This window comes from Canis aureus, chromosome 24 (genome assembly GCF_053574225.1).
Source record: "Canis aureus isolate CA01 chromosome 24, VMU_Caureus_v.1.0, whole genome shotgun sequence".
Classification (NCBI taxonomy): Eukaryota; Metazoa; Chordata; class Mammalia; order Carnivora; family Canidae; genus Canis; species Canis aureus.
In genome coordinates, this window is record NC_135634.1 from 7,009,605 (window position 1) to 7,027,281 (window position 17,677).

General features: G+C 36.0%; 1 protein-coding gene and 1 long non-coding RNA gene across 2 annotated transcripts in view; one reads left to right on the forward strand and one right to left on the reverse strand.

Moving 5' to 3' along the window:
* Positions 1-17,677, forward strand: part of LOC144295701 (uncharacterized) — an 86,574-nt gene that overhangs the window by 24,481 nt on the left and 44,416 nt on the right. The window lies entirely within an intron of this gene.
* Positions 750-17,637, reverse strand: SEM1 (SEM1 26S proteasome subunit). Its single transcript, XM_077869686.1, is given in 3 exon segments — positions 750-1,126; positions 14,710-14,807; positions 17,628-17,637. Coding segments are annotated over 3 exon segments (330 nt in total). The 3' UTR covers positions 750-904.

The following is a 17,677-nucleotide window of genomic DNA, read 5'->3' on the forward strand; positions in this document are numbered from 1 at the left end:
TTATAAATATGCTCGAAGATATAAGGAAAACATAAATATGTTAAGAAAAACAAGATTTTCAGAAGACCCAAATGGAATGTCTAGAAATTAAAACTACAATAAATGAAAAATACACTAAAAATAATTGCCTATTAGATACTGTAAAGAAATGATCAGTGAACTTAAGGACACAGTAATAACCAAAATAAAGCAGCAGAGTAGAAAAATGAACAGACTCCATGAACTGCGAGACACTCTCAGTCAGTCTAACAAGTGTGTACTTAGATGAGAGGGAGAGACAGAGAAGTTGAGACAGTAAAACCCTTGAAAAAAATAACAGATAACATATAACAGATAAAACAAATAGCAGATAACAGATAAAATGTATATAATTTGCTGACAATATTTGATATTGCTGACAATATCAACCCCAACATAACGAGTTTTATAAACACCGAACAAAAGAAACTCAAGAAAACCACATCAAGGCATATTATTATCAAATTGTTGAAAACAATGATAAAGAGAAAATATTTAAAGCAACCAGAAAAATGTCATCAGATAGAAAGAAACAAAGAAAATATTTATAGCAGATTTCTCATCAGAAACTATGTTAGCCAGGAGATTATAGAGTATCATTCTTTGAGTATGGAAAGATTATCAACTGATAATTCTATATCCAAGAAAAATGCCTTTGAAATATAAATGTTTAATCAAGTCCATTCTAGACTATATAATATAAAGTATATATTATAATATATATATATATATTTTAGATCAAAACATTTATTTTTTTTTGTTTCAAAAACAAAAATAAATCCAAACAGGTAATGAAATAAACATTTTTTAAGTGTTCCATTCTGGGTTCTCTGTCCTAGAATTTAATAAACAGTTCAAGTTTAGATTGCTTCAACACTTCTGGATGCTATGAGGTCTCCATCATATAACCATGTTTCTCTAGTTCAGCTCGTAACTGATTAGAGAAGTCATCCTCTTCATTGTCATCATCCCAATTATCCTCCCAGACATGTGCATCTTCATCTTCATCTAAACCAGCCTAGTCTTCGCCAGGGAACTCCTCGAACTCGTCGTCTTCCTCCAGGAGACCCAAATCTACCGGCTGCTTCTTCTCTGACAAGGTGACGCTCTGCGTTGAATATATATATATATATGTCACCTTTTATTATTTTTTATTTAATATTGCGTTGATTATATATATATAATGTGTATATATAGCATATGTATACATATATATATGTATGTATCTATAACATACATCTGGAGCTTTCCTATAAAGTTAATCACACGTTTAGTCTATGACCCAGCAATTTCATTCTTTGATTATGACCTTATTCAGAAATAGGGTGATTGTAGATGTCATTAGTCAAGTTCAAATGATGTCATACTAGAGTAAATGGGCCCTAATCCAATAGCTGGTGCCCTTATAATAAAAGGAAAACTGGACCCAGACACACAGGGAGGACTACCATGTGAAGATAGAAGCAGATATTGACTTTATGCTATCACATGCCAAGGACATCTGGGGCTACCAGAAGCTGGGAGAGGCAAGGTAGGAACTAGCTCTAGAGACTTTGGAGAGAGCACACTAACATCCTGGCTTTGGACTTCTAGACTCCAAACTGGGAGATAATAAATTTTTGTTATTTTAGCTCACGTAGTCTGTGGTACTTTGTTATGGCAGCTCTAAGAAATCATAAAACTATACATTTATAATGGGTGACTGTTGGGGCACCTGGGAGGCACAGTCAGTTAAGCTGCTGGCTCTTGGTTTCAGCTCCAGTGGTGCTCTCAGAGTTGTGAGATTGAGCCCTATGTCGGGCTCTGCGCTCAATGTGGAGTCGGCTTAAGACTCGCTCTCCCTCTCCCTCTGTCACCCTTCCCCACTATCTCTCTCAAATAAATAAATATCTTTGAAGATAGATAGAGAGAGAGAGAGAGAGAGAGAGAGAGAGAGAGTGACTAGTACTGTGTGTGAATTATCTCTCACAAGACCTGATTAAAAGCAGAGCATTGGAAACCAGGAATGCTGGAGGGAATCCATTGTGAACATCTAACTATATTCCCAAACAATTCTCCTTTTTCCAAAAACTTGAGTCTAAGAAGTGCTCTTCTCTGTTGGCTGAATGAAATGGGATTTCCAACTATGGCAGGGGAGTGAGAAGGCAGTGGCAAGATTTCAAGGAGAAAGGGATTTTGTAGTAAACCTTCAAGTTTTCCATAATTGGCAGCAGAGCTGAGATGGCAAAAAGAGTTTTGGTGATGGTTACTTGACCATGGGATCCCTGGGACATAGATGGCTAGCCCTCTAAGGCTCTCCCTGATATGTAAAACAAAAGGAAAAACAAAATATCCTTGAATGAAGCACCCTAACGGAGATTCACAGCTTCTTACACAAAACTTGACCTGAATTAATTTACACATTAAATCTTTAAACTGAAGGGGAGACGGTACCCCTGAGCAAGGACTTTGTGATAACCATGCAAGGTACTCTGATCTGCTCATCACACTTTCCTTCTAGATTTCCACAAGATCGATGTTTATTAATAAGCTATATATATATATATATACTAGATATATATATCTAGTGTATATATATAAGGAATATATATATATATACTAGAGAATGGGATAAATCTTAAATTATATGGAACTTTGGGCATTGTCAATAAATATTAATTTCCAGGGATCCAGAACATAACATACTGTTTGCCGCCTGTCTAAGTGGAGCTTATAGGGCCATGATAAAATTTAACTAAAATCTTTGGGAAAAACAGTGGGATTTCAAATCCTATCAGTGATTACTCTTCAACCTAGTATATAGTTATCCCCCATAACTGGAGCAAAAAGATGACTCATTGGCTTATTCTTACTAAGAACAGCTTTATGGAAATATAATTCACTCACTTACACTGTATAATTCAATGGTTTTTCATATTCACAGAGTTGTGTGTCCATCACCACAATTTTAGAACACTTCCTCACTCTCCAAAAGAGCCCATACCTTTTATCTTTCATACCCAAATCTTCCTATTACCCCTAGCCCTAGGAAACCACTAATCTGCTTTCTGCCTATTGACATTTCATATAAATTGAATCATACATGTGGTCTTTTGTGTCTGGCTTCTTTAAGCTAAGGGGATATTATTTTCAAAGTTCATTCATGCTGTAGCATCTATTAGTAATTCACCCCTCTTTACAGTCAAATAATACTTCATTGTGTGTATACACCACATTTGCTTATCCATCATCAGTTGATGACCACTAGGTTGTTTCTTCTTCTTGGCTAGTATGAATAATACTGCTATAAACATTTGTGTACAAGTTTTGTGTTGACATTTAGTTTTATTACTCAAATATTTTCCTATGTGTGACATTACTGTGTCAAATGGTATGTTTAACTTTCAAGGAACTGTCAAACTTCTTTCTAAAGTAGCTGTACCTACTACTATGAGGGTTCTGATTTCTCCACAGCCTTATCAATGTTTGTGACTATCTATCTTTCTGATTATAAAGATATGTTAGTAGGTATGAAGTAGAACAACATTAATTGTGTATTGTTTTTTCCTTTTGTTTTGTTTTGCATTTCCTTCATGACTACTGATGCTGAATATCTTCCCATGTGCTTATTGACCATTTGCATAACTGTCAATGGAGAAAATGTTTATATAGGTTTCTTTTAATTGGCTCATTTGTATTTTTATTATTGATAGGTGAGTTTATTGGCTCTTTGACCCAAGATTAAAGACTTTTGTCAACAGGGCCAATGGAAGTTCATTGGAGCTATCTATCTCTATTGAAATAGTAAACCAAAAAGCATTTCAACATTCCTGAGGATATCACAGAGATTAGGGCCATCATCAAACATTAAAAAGATGCAGTGATGTAGAATCATATTTCCATTTAATTGTCTAGTTTGAATAGTGCGAAATAGAGGGATCTTGCAGTATGACAATGCACAGCTTACCCTGGTATACTTCCAATGGATCTGGCATCACAAATGTGTCATCTTTGTTGAACACTTGATATAAACTTTTGATCATAATACTTTTTAAATTTTTTTTGTCCCAGTAAGCAGGCAACAACAGAAGTTTGTTTTTATTTGACAGATGTTTAACTCAGGGATATTTCAATCTCCTAATTAAGTTCTGCAATATAATCAATAGAAATCTTGGCCTTCCCAGTCTAGTATTTTGTTGACACCATGCTAATAGGACTTGGAAAGCAGACAGTTTTAGTTTCCTAGGTGCTTTGGCAATAAGGTAGAAGATCAATTTTTTTTTTTTTTTTTTTTTTTTTTTTTTTTTTTAGTGAAGTTTGTGGTGTTCTAAGAGCTTGGGATATTTTGGAATATCTCTTCAAAAGACTAACCTGTGCTCCATACCAAGAAATTAGGTCAACTTATTTGGATTTTAGAAGCAATATAAACTACATTTGTGTTTGATACTCAAGCCATTTTCTGATAACACATAAGTTTCTCCATGAGTAGTTTCAAGATAACATTCCGAGCTGGTCTAGACTATGATATTCAACATTTTTGACCTGCTAGATTCAATGTTATTTAAAGTGTTTGTGCCAGATTGTGATAATGTGTAGAGCCTATGGTGGGCCTTCATAAAGAAATCATGGTAGAAGACCCGTGCTTTTCGAACAAGCTCTGCTCTTTTGCAAATACATACCATTTTTCAAAACAACAGTGCCTAGCTCATTTTGAGTTTTACTCTGCATGCAAAACTAGGCTTCACTGGTTTAGATGTTTTTGTATCTAAATGAGGAATTCTTCAACCAGGAAACAGCATTAAAACTTTTGAATTAGAAGTTGAGAATACTTGTTGGCCATTTGAGGCCAAGATACATCAGAAATTAAATTGGGATTTTAAAATTCAAAGAACCTTGAGGCATCTGGGTTTCTGGTCAAATGCAAAGTGAATATGGTGGGGGAGGATGGAAGTCATATGCACACCTCATAATAGTTTCAGAAATGAGGATAATATTTGCCACCCATACTTCCTTTCTCAATGTTTAATGAATATATTTACATATTTTAACTAATTCCTCTTGTCTTTACTTTTCATTTACCCTATTAAGATACAGTAAATGTAGGTAAATATTATAATGGAGTTGGTTGTGATGGTTCTCAAGGGTGAATAAATGGACAGAGATCCTCAAGTCTGAGCTAAAATCAGTAAATCATGAGAATGTAGTGGGATCCCTTAAAGGAAAAAATTAGAAATTTATTGAAATATGAAGGATAGTGGGTATTATATAGGCAGTAGTGTTTTTTGTTTATTTGTTTGTGTTTTAATCTCTATATAGGTTTGGGAAGAAGGGTGTGAATGTACATATTGGGCAGCAGAAAGTAGTGACTGCAGTCCACATTTGACATAACTGGTATTCTAATCCTCTCTTCCAAATGAAACCTCAATCTCCGTTTTGAAGTAATCTTCCATCACTTCCATTCCAAGTGATCATTGAAGGAGGTAGTGGTCAATTCCTACTGCAAAGGCTACTGGGGCCCCCTTCTAACTCCCTACTCAGGCAGCCAGAGTGTGAGCATTTGGCGTAGAGTCGGTTCCTGAGCCTAGGGACCTTGAATCTTAGAGCAAACCACTCAAAAATATAAGTGATAACTAGAGGCCATTTCATAGTTGCTATAGCAAATGCCTCATAGACTCTCCATTCCTGTTGTATGACTCTTCTGCATCTCCTGCTGTCCAGTCTTTCAGAGATCCTTGGGTCCTGCCTGCCTGTTTTCCAAGCCCAGTTCTCTTGCCTACAACCAATCCTGGGATGCTCTCTATCCTTCCAATAAGTCCTTAGCTTAGGAGATCCAGGTTGTTGGATTTTTTAAATTAAAGCAATGTATATTACTTTGTCTAAAAAATCTGTTTTCTGTGTTACATTCTTTATCATTCTGCATTCAGACTCCTTAAGAGAGAGGATATGATGTGGTTGGCCAGCCACCATCCTCAGATCATCCAAGGGAGATTCAATTGGGTAGATACATCATAATATTCCAGAATTCAGACTAATTGCAGTATACACATTTTGTTTTGGGGTGAAGGACCCAATTGAGTACAATCCATTTCTTTGGCAGAGTCACACACCATTAAACATAATGACCTATAAGGACTTGCATAAGAAAGTGGCTATAACTCACAAGTAAGGGTCTTTCACTGGGGTACTCTGAACTTCTCAAAAAGGGGTAGTTTAACTGTCATGTACCTTGCATGGCTTCATAAGGACAAGGTAATATAGAAAGCTCTGAGGGTCTAACTTTCTATGTCAGTGAATTCCAGCTGCTATAAAACCCTTACATGGTGGCCCCGGAGAGCTTTTGCAAAAATACACCAGGAGAATCACAGCTAAAGTTCAGTCCTATCTCTCCTCATCTCTCTAACCACTAAGACTTATTATCTACAGTTTAAAGAGCTCTATTTCCAGCCCAGGGGCTGTAGGTTATTGCTCTCTGATTTTGTAGGGCACTGCACAAAGATACAAGTTGTATTAGCTGGCCTGAAAAAGAATGCAGGATTTTTTAGAAGAGAGCAAATGAGGTCTTTGTGAACGAGGAGAACTTAGGCGTTAGAGAAACAGCCTCACAGAATGTTAATTGCTTCTGGTGATTATGACAATGTGTTGGATATTTTATTCTTTCTCAGAAGTGATGGCTCAATGTGTAATGACAAATATTGGTGAAGCCCTTTTACTTTACTGGTAATTCTGGAGTCTAGGCTACCTTGCCAGTTTTTAGCTGCCATTCACTTTCATTACAGATTTTGCAAGTCAAGATAGTCACTCTTTGGGTGTCTAGTATAGGTGCAGGAAACAAATACTGTATGGGGAAAAAATACATTATTAAACCTACAGAGTAAGCTATTATAGGCACTATGCCTCTAATTCACAGTTTCCATCTTCTATGCCTCCTGTGATGGATATAGAATCCTCCCAACATTAAAAATGGAGAAACTCAGATCCAATATTCATATCTCAACATAAGAGAAATAAAATGCTCATAGGCAATTTGTCAGTGTTTATTAACTGTGACCTAGCAAAAATGTAATTATGGCAGTGCCTTCTCACATATGTGTGGCAGGATGGGATTTTTTTCTCCACCTTCTTCTTTTCTAACCCCAGCCCTGTCTGTCATTGGTAAAAGGAGGTAAAAGAGACCTGTTAGCATAATATAGTGTCATATAAGTAGTAAGTGTCAATGGGAGAAAAATCTCTCTTTGGTAGGTTTCTAGCAACTCTTGGGACCTGAGTAGCACAACAGAGCCCTTCCAGGGCCTTTAGGAAACTCAGAAGAGCCGGTTCACAAATATTTAGGGCCCTGAGAACAGGAGAGTAGTTTGAAAGATCAAGAGCACTGCTAAGGGAGAACAAAGGGAGACCAGAGAGAGAAGATGGTCACAGGTCTATCTGAAGGTGACTGCAAGGACCAAAAGGTGACCACACAAAAACAAAAATGATAAAGCAAACAATCACCTGCAAAATAATTTTACCTCTTCCTTTGCACTTTGTGTGTGTCCTTGAGGGTTTCCGTTTAGTTAAAGAGTGCACTTGCATGCTTTTCAAGGCATGATGGTCATAAGTGAGGGTCATAACATATGCTCATGTTTTGTCAACTTTTTGTTGGGGACGTTGAATATAATTTATATAGCAACAGGGCCTTGGAAAAGCTGAACAGTATTCACACACTCAGTGGGTTCCTTCATGTTACAAAGGACATAGACAGGCACCATCAGGCTGTCTCCCAATAAGTAGAAATACAGTGTATAGAAATATGCATAAAAGGGGAAAGGATGCCTTCTCAGAGGCTGTTCAGCCAGGAGCCCAGAGAATGAGTGCTTGTCATCATTCAGGGTACAACTGTATAAATGGTCACTCTGGTGTTCCCATTATAATTCTAGTAGTCATTCCTTTAGAAGGGAACTTTTGTTGTTCTTCCTCTGGGGCCTTATTGGGGACATGTCACCTTTTATTATTTTTTATTTCTACTGTTTATGTTGCTTTTGACTTTGATGGAATAAGTAGAGTTAGATCCGACTCAGAATATATTCTGGAGCTAGATCCAAGAGAAGCTGATGAATGAACTTATCTGGGGATTGAGGGCAAGAGGATCCAGTCAACATGCCTTTTTTCTGGTCCCCTGACCGTTTGGTCTGTCCTCACTCCCACTGCTTCCCCACTGAGTAAATACACTCTAACTTGTTACACAGGAGAGCTCATTCCTGAACCTAATGCCAAAGTTCAGGGACACAACTTGCCATCTTCCAAAAAAAAAAAAAAAGCCATTCCAACAAAGGAATCCTTGAGCTATTTAATTCTCACAAAAATGTCATGAATTAAATACAATTAAGAGGATGAAGGAGAAGGAGAACATGAGAATGTTCATGTGGTTTCTCTGTTTACGTATAGGGATAATAGCAAAATAGGATAATGCTTAAAATTTGTCTAGAAAGATCTGGTTGGATCTTCTTGCACGAGTTTAACAAACTCTTGACATAAGATTCATTTGTATGACTCTCTGTTATTCATTTAAACAATTCAGAATTTTAAAGAAAAAAATACCTATTGCACTAAATAGAGAGAAGCAAAAAATCTAACATATGCCTATCTTCAACATTTTTCAAAAGGAAAACTGAAGTCAGAGTTCTCAGCCACAGACATGTGATAGGTCAGTGTGCTGAATATGCTTTAAGGATCTGAGTTCCCCAGTTAAAAGACATCTTGGATTTTGAAATCAAGAGAGACTTGATTCAAAAATTGAGCTTTATAACTCTGGTACAGTATTTCATAGTTCAAATGCCAGATCTATCTTGCAAGGCAATTGTGTGGATTAAAGATAGCTTTCATTATGCACTTATTGCATAGTAAATGCTCAACAAGTGATATTGATAATTACTAATATATTATAATAAAAGGCACTCAAGTTTGGGAACTCTGCAAATTTCCCATTTAAACCCTCAGAGTCCCAATGATTTCACTTATTTAACTGAAGTCCCCACAAAGCAATGAAAGTATATTTTCCTCTCATGCTTGGAGATGAAATTTAGCACATTGACCATTTACCCCTTTCTGGTCAAGAACTTTGACTTTAGTTTTCATTTTCAAATCCAAGCCCTTTACATTCTGAATGATGAAAAAGACATACCTAAGTCAGATATTTCTGATTCTCTACATCTAGTGTGTGACTGATATATTTTTCTTTAGAAATGTGAACTGTTTAAATGAAAAAAGGAAAGTCATGTATGCAGGTTATATGTCAAGTGTTTGTTAACCTCCTACAGAGGGAATATAAAGGGGGACATTTCTTATGCTCTAGGAGTTTTCTATCTTGGGGATTTCCAGTTAAATTTAATAGAAAACCATAGCCAAACCTGCTGTTTCTACAAAGATGCTTACTTGCCACCTGATCCAATTTCTCTGCTGAAATAAGTAATAGGGGCATTTAGAAATTCATGGAAAAACTGTGACTTAAGTTTGTTCCCTGGTGAATTTAATTTTAGAAATTAATGAGCTCTGCTGATACATTTTCCTAGTAAATTAATGAAAGGTTATGTAATTCTGTTTTGCTAGATTCTGAGCTTCGACCTAATAGGATATCTGTCCTCACTCCACACATGCTCACTGGGTATTGAAGACCAGCCTGCCAGTGTTCCTTAGGGAGCTTTAGTATTACACATACCACCTACATTTGAGTTGGGGGTTGATGAGGAGGGTGATGGGTTTCTCACTGGTGATTGGCAATCAGGGAAAAATGGTCAAAAAAGGAATAGTGCCTCAGACAAGATCATTCCACCCTCCAGTGAGGTGAGTGTGATAAGAAGGGCAGGGAAACCTTGTTTTTGTTTGTTTCATTCCTTTGAAGAATTGAGCCAATGTGAGGGGTTCTCAGGCAGTCTAATTAATAAGAAATATTCTGAAGGTTGGGGATAGCATAAATCTCTGAAAAGGACCCTGCTCTGAGGTGAACTAAATGTTCCACTAATGATTGCATCTCTTTTTAGGACAAGGGATTTGTGAGCTTTGCTGAGTGACTGAGAGTCATTTTCCAGAAGATTCTTAAGGCTCTTTTGCTAACATGTAGGCTGTTAGTATAGCTATTGATGTTTTGGAAACTGAAAGAGATCAAGAGCTAGCAGCCAGGCTACCCTACCAGCATAATTTAGATCATAACTCTGAAGACAGGTGTGTACCTCATCTGTTCATAGCTGAGCATCTATACCACCTGGCTGTGTTACTTCATTTAATCCTCAAACCACCCTGTGGGCTATCGCCATCCTCATCACTAATAAGGAAACTAAAATTCCTGGAGGATAATTTATCCAAGGTCAGACATCCAGTGTGTAGGGGATCTAGAATTTGGCTCTAGCATGTCTACTAAAAAAAGAACACTGAGCTAAGATGATACTTATTAGGGAATAGACACATGTTTTTTTTTTTTTCAACTATCCCATACTATAGACACTCAATTATAAAATCTATAAATGAATTAACTCTTTGAGGTTTCAGATTAAATTAAAATATTAGCAACTCAATACTGTTTTAAAAAGGGGAAAAGCAATATTAAAAACTCAGTATGACTAGAGCTGCTTCCACTTTGAAAGGGGAGGGTGACATATTTCATATCAGAAGAGAAATAAATCTTTATATTGCCCTCTCCCTACCCAGTATAGACAGTCTGTTGTTTAGCAGAGCATAATAGTGAGGCTTCAATACACAAAGGGCAAAAGACTATGTTCTTGACAGGACTTAAGAAAGTGGTATCTGTCTGAATAATGTGTGACATGAGCAGTCTTATTTTTTTTAGGTTTAGGAGATCTGAGAAGAGAAAGAGGAGGGGGAGCGGAGGGAGGAGAGAGATCTAATATAGCCAAGTCTAGGGGCCATTTCTTTCTAAAGGGCCAAGAAATAATTTTAAAAAGAGAAGACTTATATTCAGGAATTTTAGTGTGTTACATTTCTGTAGCTCAAACCACATTTGCAGCCCAAATCTTTAGTAAAACCTGCTATACACAAAATAACTTTTTTTTATTATGGAAGTATAGTTGATATACAATATTATTTTAGTTTTAGGTGTACAATATAGTACAATATAGTGACCCGACAATCTTATACATTATGCTGTACTCACCATAAGTGTAGTCACCATCTGTCACCATACAATGTTATTACAATATTATTGACTATATTCCCTATGCTGTACTTTTCATTCCTGTGACTTATTTATTTAATAACTGGAAATTTATACCTGTTAATCCCCTTCACCTTGGGTGAATAATTTGTTAGTGGAAAGAAGAAAAAGGTGGGTTTCCATGTCTCCATTGGCATAAAAAAGAGAAAGGGGAAAGCTGCAAGACGTCAGGTGTGAGTGAGTTCCCATGTCCTGCAGGAGTCCAGGTCATAGCCAGAAATGATAAGAAGAGCAGAAGCCCCTGGGAGAGTATTCACAGAACTGCTGGGTTTTACAAGGCAGGATAATAATACAACGGAAAGGATAGTAGTTTTGGACATCACTAAATCACCTTCCATTTGATCAATCAAAATTAATCTAAATTCTTTTTATGGATCATTTATTAAGAGGAGACAACAATATAGCCCAGGCAGTGAAAAACTTTATTGGATGGGCTCTTTTTCAGAAAGTTGTAAAAAGACCTAAAGGAGAATTGGTCCTTTTAAAAAAATTTTTTTTACATTGTATTCTTTTATTCAAAAAAAGTTTTGAATGACATTAATTAGGCTTAGGACCTATTCAGGTCATTGATTATATGTAATATAGAATTACTGAATATTATGAGAAAGTGTTTCATGAAATTTTCACTCTACACTGTAAAGCGTGAGCCAAGCTTGGAGATTCCTCCCAGCTGCTCAAAACCATCCTGTAATAACTGCCAGAATGGCCAAGGCCATTTCAGCCTATGAAATACCTTTTTTAGAAGGAAATAGGAGAATATAAAAAGGAAGAAGAGAAAAACTGTCAGTTTGTCTTCCACATCAATCCACACCCAGGTCAAGAGAAAGTGGTCAACTTGCTTCCTGTGAGGTTCTACCCCTATGAACACGTGTCTAGAGAAGAGTGGACTCGGGCTACGAGATACAGCAGTCCATCTGAAAGGGAAGAGAATATTGCCAGTCCAGCCATTTGTGGTGTTAAATGCTTTTTGTAGAATTATGTGATTTGATTCTCACAGAAATGTATGAAGTATATTGTCTAATTCCCATTTTACGGTTGATAAAAATTGAAGCTTAAAGGAATTAAGAAAATTTGCTCAAGGTTACAGAACTTTCAAACCATAAGTCGGGATGGCAACTTGGACACTCTTACTTCTCTGTAATTGCTGAATATAATTGACTAGAGATAGGCATGACATAAATCAAGAGATGAGCTGGGATAAATCTATATTCCTAGCATCTCCTGCTTCTTGAAAATCTGTAGGATGTTTTTTTCCATTGCTCTCTACCAACCTCATTTTCCTTCCCCAGTCTACCTGACCTTGAGTATTTATCAAGTGGAATAGTATTCAATTCATTGCATTCTCTTTTATGCTGCATGTTTGATATAGTGACTCGAAACTTAGACCTTAAAATGCTAGGCACAGGCTGTTAAAATGGAATTCTGGTAAAATTAAAGCACAGATCAAAACTGGAAATAGCTTACATTTATTTGGATTTCGCCAGGGGAACATTAGCTCTTTATGACATTTGAAAGATGATGCTTTTATGATCTTTCTATAATAGGTTTACCAAAGTATTCTGTCTTATTTAAATTCCAGTGATCTTGAAGAGAAAATTTGTGCATCCTTAGTTATCTTGCAGTTGATGGACTTGAATCATTCATGAATTTCAAAAATTTTTAGTACAAATGAAATGTAGTTTGACTGGATTCCATAAGAAAAATCTGGAAGTTTGTCCTGCAGGTCACTATTTAAATGATAGCATAATAAACAGCTAGATATTTCACAGAAGCAAATGCTGCTCCCCTCACCATAGTGGGAGCGATTTGATTAAATTATTTTCTCAATTATGCTTGGGTACCCCTACATAACTAACAACAACAACTACAAGCAACCTTAATTAAGTATTTTGCTTTTTTGAAGCAGCTTATTCTTTGAATTATTTCAACAGAATTAAAATAAGAAAAAAAATATGTTGACTACTCAAAAGGAGAAAATGCCTATGTTTATCCCATGCAGTACAGAATAGAAATGAATGGACAAGGGCAGAGATAATGGAAGCCATCTTGAGATAAGATGTCCAAGTGGAATGCTTAGCCTCTCAGTATTTAATCAAAGCTAACTATCATTAAATACACCTAAGAGACATTCATGATTATCATTAATGGTCTAATGTTAATTCAAGTGTGCACAGCCTGCTACTGAGAGTAAAGATCACCAAAGCTTTAGACAAAGAACAGAACAGACATACAGTTTACTGAAATTTGTGTATCTGAAATTTGGGACATAAAGAGGAGAATTTGAAATACGTGTCAGAGCTGGGGTACCTGGCTGGCTCAGTCAGAGGAACATTTGATTCTTAATCTCAGGGTCCTGAGTTTGAGCCCCACATGGGGTGTAGAGATTACTTAGATAAACAGAAAAAAGAACTTGGAAAAAATATGTTGAAATATGTGCCAAAACTGAATACAGGCTCAACCATGAGTAAAAGATGTGTATTTTTATGTGTGATTAATAGGGTGACACAATACGAAGCAATTGCCTATTGGCTCCACTCTGTGCGGGTTTTCAAACTGTGTTCCACAGAAAAAACCTTGGGCCATTTTTTGAGGCAAGGCTGATCCTGGTACCAGGAGGAGGTTTGAGAATGTCTGAGGTCCCTTTGGGGATGGAGGATGGTTAGAAGAGAGGCTGAGTGAGCAGAGCTGCGGTCCCAACAGCTTCTATCAGAGCAAGTCTAGTTTACTTGCTTTTGAGAAAGATTCCACTAATGATTTCATTTGTAAAAAAGGGTTCTGCTGCTAAGATTTGTTAGAAAAGTGTGGCTATTTTTTTTTTCCTTCAGATTTCAGCTCTACTGTAATCTCTTCAAAGAGGCTTTTTCTGACCTGTCACCTACCCACAAGGCTATTTACCTTAGAACACTCTTTATTTCCTTCCTTTCTCTTACTAACAGCTTAATTATTTTTGCCTGTTTATTTGCACACTTTTTAATTATCTGTCACTTACACAAACTGTAAGCTCTGTCAGGGTGAGTACCTTATCCTCTTTGATCTTAGCTTTGTCTCCTGTTACCTTCTATAGTGCCTCACACATAGTAAGTGCTCAATAAATAGGCCATGAAGTACCAAATAAAAAACTAAATGCATGAATAACAGTGTTAATGACTTCATGCCTAAGATTCAGGCATGCTTGATTATGTCTGAAGGAGCAGAAGGAAGAATTTTCTTGACCTATTTGGACACAGGGATCAGGGATCATTCTAGTAAAAAAAAAAAAAAAAAAAAAAAAAAGCCAGTATAAAGAGAAAATGAAGTCAAGGTTTGGTTCAATTTGTGTCCCATTTCCAATACTCTGTTCATCAGCTTCTAGATCTACACTCTGTAAGATGCAAGTATACATGTCAATTCATGTGCCTCTTGAAACCCATAACTTAAAGATAATCAAGCCAATGTATTTTATTCAGATAATCAATACAGCCTGAGGTGAAATTTTATAAAACACTGTCTTGCCACTATGGTTTCACACCTACAAACAGGTAAAGGTGAGATGAAGAGTGAGGGTCTACCTCCCGAGGCTCTCTTGGCAAGTACTTCTTGTCATCTTCTATGAGCTCACAGGTACTCTGGCCTCAAAAAGGAAAGAGACACACAAAGGTCCCTGGGTGCTCGTGATTCTGTGCAGAAGCTTAAGGTCCTTATCTTAGAGGCATTGACTATGGCCTTGGAAGAAAAGGGATGAGCACACTCTATTTTATAAACATAAAGTAAACAAGTGTCTTCTTGAGAAACTACTCTGCTGATTCAGGCTTGGCTCCTTTTAAGTATTTTTCTCTGATAGCCATTCTTTTTCTCAATTAAGAAAAAAATATTTTATTTTCTTATCAAAAATGTATGACTGTGCCTTTTTTTATTTCTGCAGAAACTATAACTTCATTGCCATTATAATCATCTTCTATTCCCCTTGTATACATAAGTGTTTTAAGGTTTGATCATCTTCAAGTAATCAAATAATCTATCGCATCAGCAAAGATAAATGGAAACTGACCTCGAAGTCTGATTAATTTCCAAACTAACCATGAAGGATTTTAAGAATCAAGGGCCTGAATTAGCCTGTGGGAAACCAAATGGTGTTTCTCAAATCCTCTCAATGAATGAAGGTTATGGATAATTGATCGTCTATAATGTTAATTATTCCCAAGTGAGTGGTATCTAACCTCAGAGCTTACATCCTCATGAAGTAATCAATTGGTGTGGGGGTGGTAACTACATACAGCTTGTCAAAGGCAAAGAAAGTCTCTACTCCTCCCTATGCTATGGGGCCACCTTTGGCTCCCAAATGCAAGTATTAAGAGGCAGCCCCCAGGCTTCAATTTGTTAAAATAAAACAAACCACCACTACTACCAGTGAACCAAAAGGCCAAGTATTAAATACAGTGAAATAGTAAGAAATCCTAGGAAATGGAAGTAAACATAAGATGCTGAATTAAAATTTTACATTGAAAAATGAAAAATATATCTAGTAATAGAAGTAGTATATAAAATGTTCTGCAGGATTTATTGCTGTCTGGGGGGCTTTTTTCCCCTTTTTGGCTTGTACTTTTTAACATAAAAGGTATTATCTTAATACAAAATAAAAGTGGACCCCAAAAGAAAAATGGAAATAATAAAAATGTTAGGATTCTAAAACTCAATCTGAGTTATGATGAATTTGGAAAGCTGGATAGACATCCAGAAACTCTAAAATCCAAAACTCCTTTCCACAATTTCTGGGAATTACCAGGAGCTCATGTCTTCAATCCTTCCACCTCCAGATCCCATTTCCACATACTGTGTTCTTGTGTCACCTCATGTGAAGCTCAGTTCTTTGCCTATTTGCACAAAAATATTCTCATGCTAATCATTCCATGAATTTGGTTGACACTAGCAGAGCTCTCTCAGACTCTGGTCACTTTCCAATTCTTCTTTATCTCTGTCTCATGTTTCTATGCTTGTTGTTCCCTTCAGAATTAAAAATGAGAGAATATCTCATCAGATGAATTTAGTAAGCATAGTTCATGGCAAGTTATATTAGTATTTGAATATAATAAAACAAAATAAAATAAAAATTTTAAAAGTACACTTTCTCTTAAAGGAATTCCAAAGGGTAAGAAAATCCTCTTCTGATAACATTGATTACACAAAATATATCCAGAATGTTATATACCCATTCATACAATGGATTTGTTACAGATCAATTTTTATAACACTCAAATTAATATTTCTATCCTCAGACATTCCTTACAAATGCTTTAATTAATTCATTCTTCCAATGAGCAAAAGTACTTGAAAAATAGTAGTTATGGGCTCTAAATAGCCCAGTCCTTTCTTAGACTGCCTATTACTATGATCAGAAATATATCAAGATGTCCATTTTCTACTTACCAGCACAGAAAAATATTATTTGAAAACACCTGAAAATTTTATAGATGAAAATCATATAGTGGTTTTTATTGATATATCTTTGAATCCTAATGAAATTGAATCCTGTAATATAAGCTTATTAGTTATCACTGTTTCTGTCTATATGAATTGCCTTTTCATATGCTTTACTCATTTTTAATGGAGCTGTTCTCATTTTTCTTGTTAATTTATAACAATTTTTAAACTATGAGTAGCATTTATCTGTCCTATATTGCAAAGAGATTTCCTCAGTTTATTATTTGTTTTTCAATTTTTATTCTTTTGAGTTCCTTCCTATAGTAAGTGGAAGAAGACCTTTTTTACTCCAAAACCATGTCAATATGTAGCTAAATTTGCCTCTAGTTTATTGTTTAAATCTTTGGTCAATGTGAAATGATCTATGGAAGTTGATCTGAAATAAACATCTAAATTTGTTTCCTTCAGTGGTTTGCCATTTATTCTAACACTATTCGCTGAATAATCCATGAGTATTTTCATTCTAACATTATCATAACACTGTTTGTTGACAAATGGATCTTTTCTCCAGTGCTATTATTTTTATGTTTAATTTATTTTAATTAATTTTACTTTCATCCAAGTAACAGAAATACATGGTTAAGAAATCAAATAGCACCAAATGGCATAAAATATGGATAATATTTCCATACTCTAGCCTCTATTCCTGCTAGGGATAAATACCTCCAACTCTTTCAGCAGACTTTTAATCATTTTTTCAGACCTCCTTCTTAGAACAAACCCCAGAAATTTGGAAGCCCATATATTCATATGCTACCACCTACCTATACGACTTCCTGAATACAATCATCAAATATTCTCAAGCCACTCTTCCTCATTCAGTGAAGATTTTGGCACCTCAAATACTGTCTTTCTGTCACTCTACCTCTCCACATTCTTGAAGATTTCAATACCCACAGGGATAATCCATCTATGCTTTGGATTCTCAATGTCTTATTTTCCCTCACCTAGTGTTCCATTCTAACTTACCTACCTATTTCCATGGCTACAGTCCAGATTTTATCATTACCAATAATGATTGCA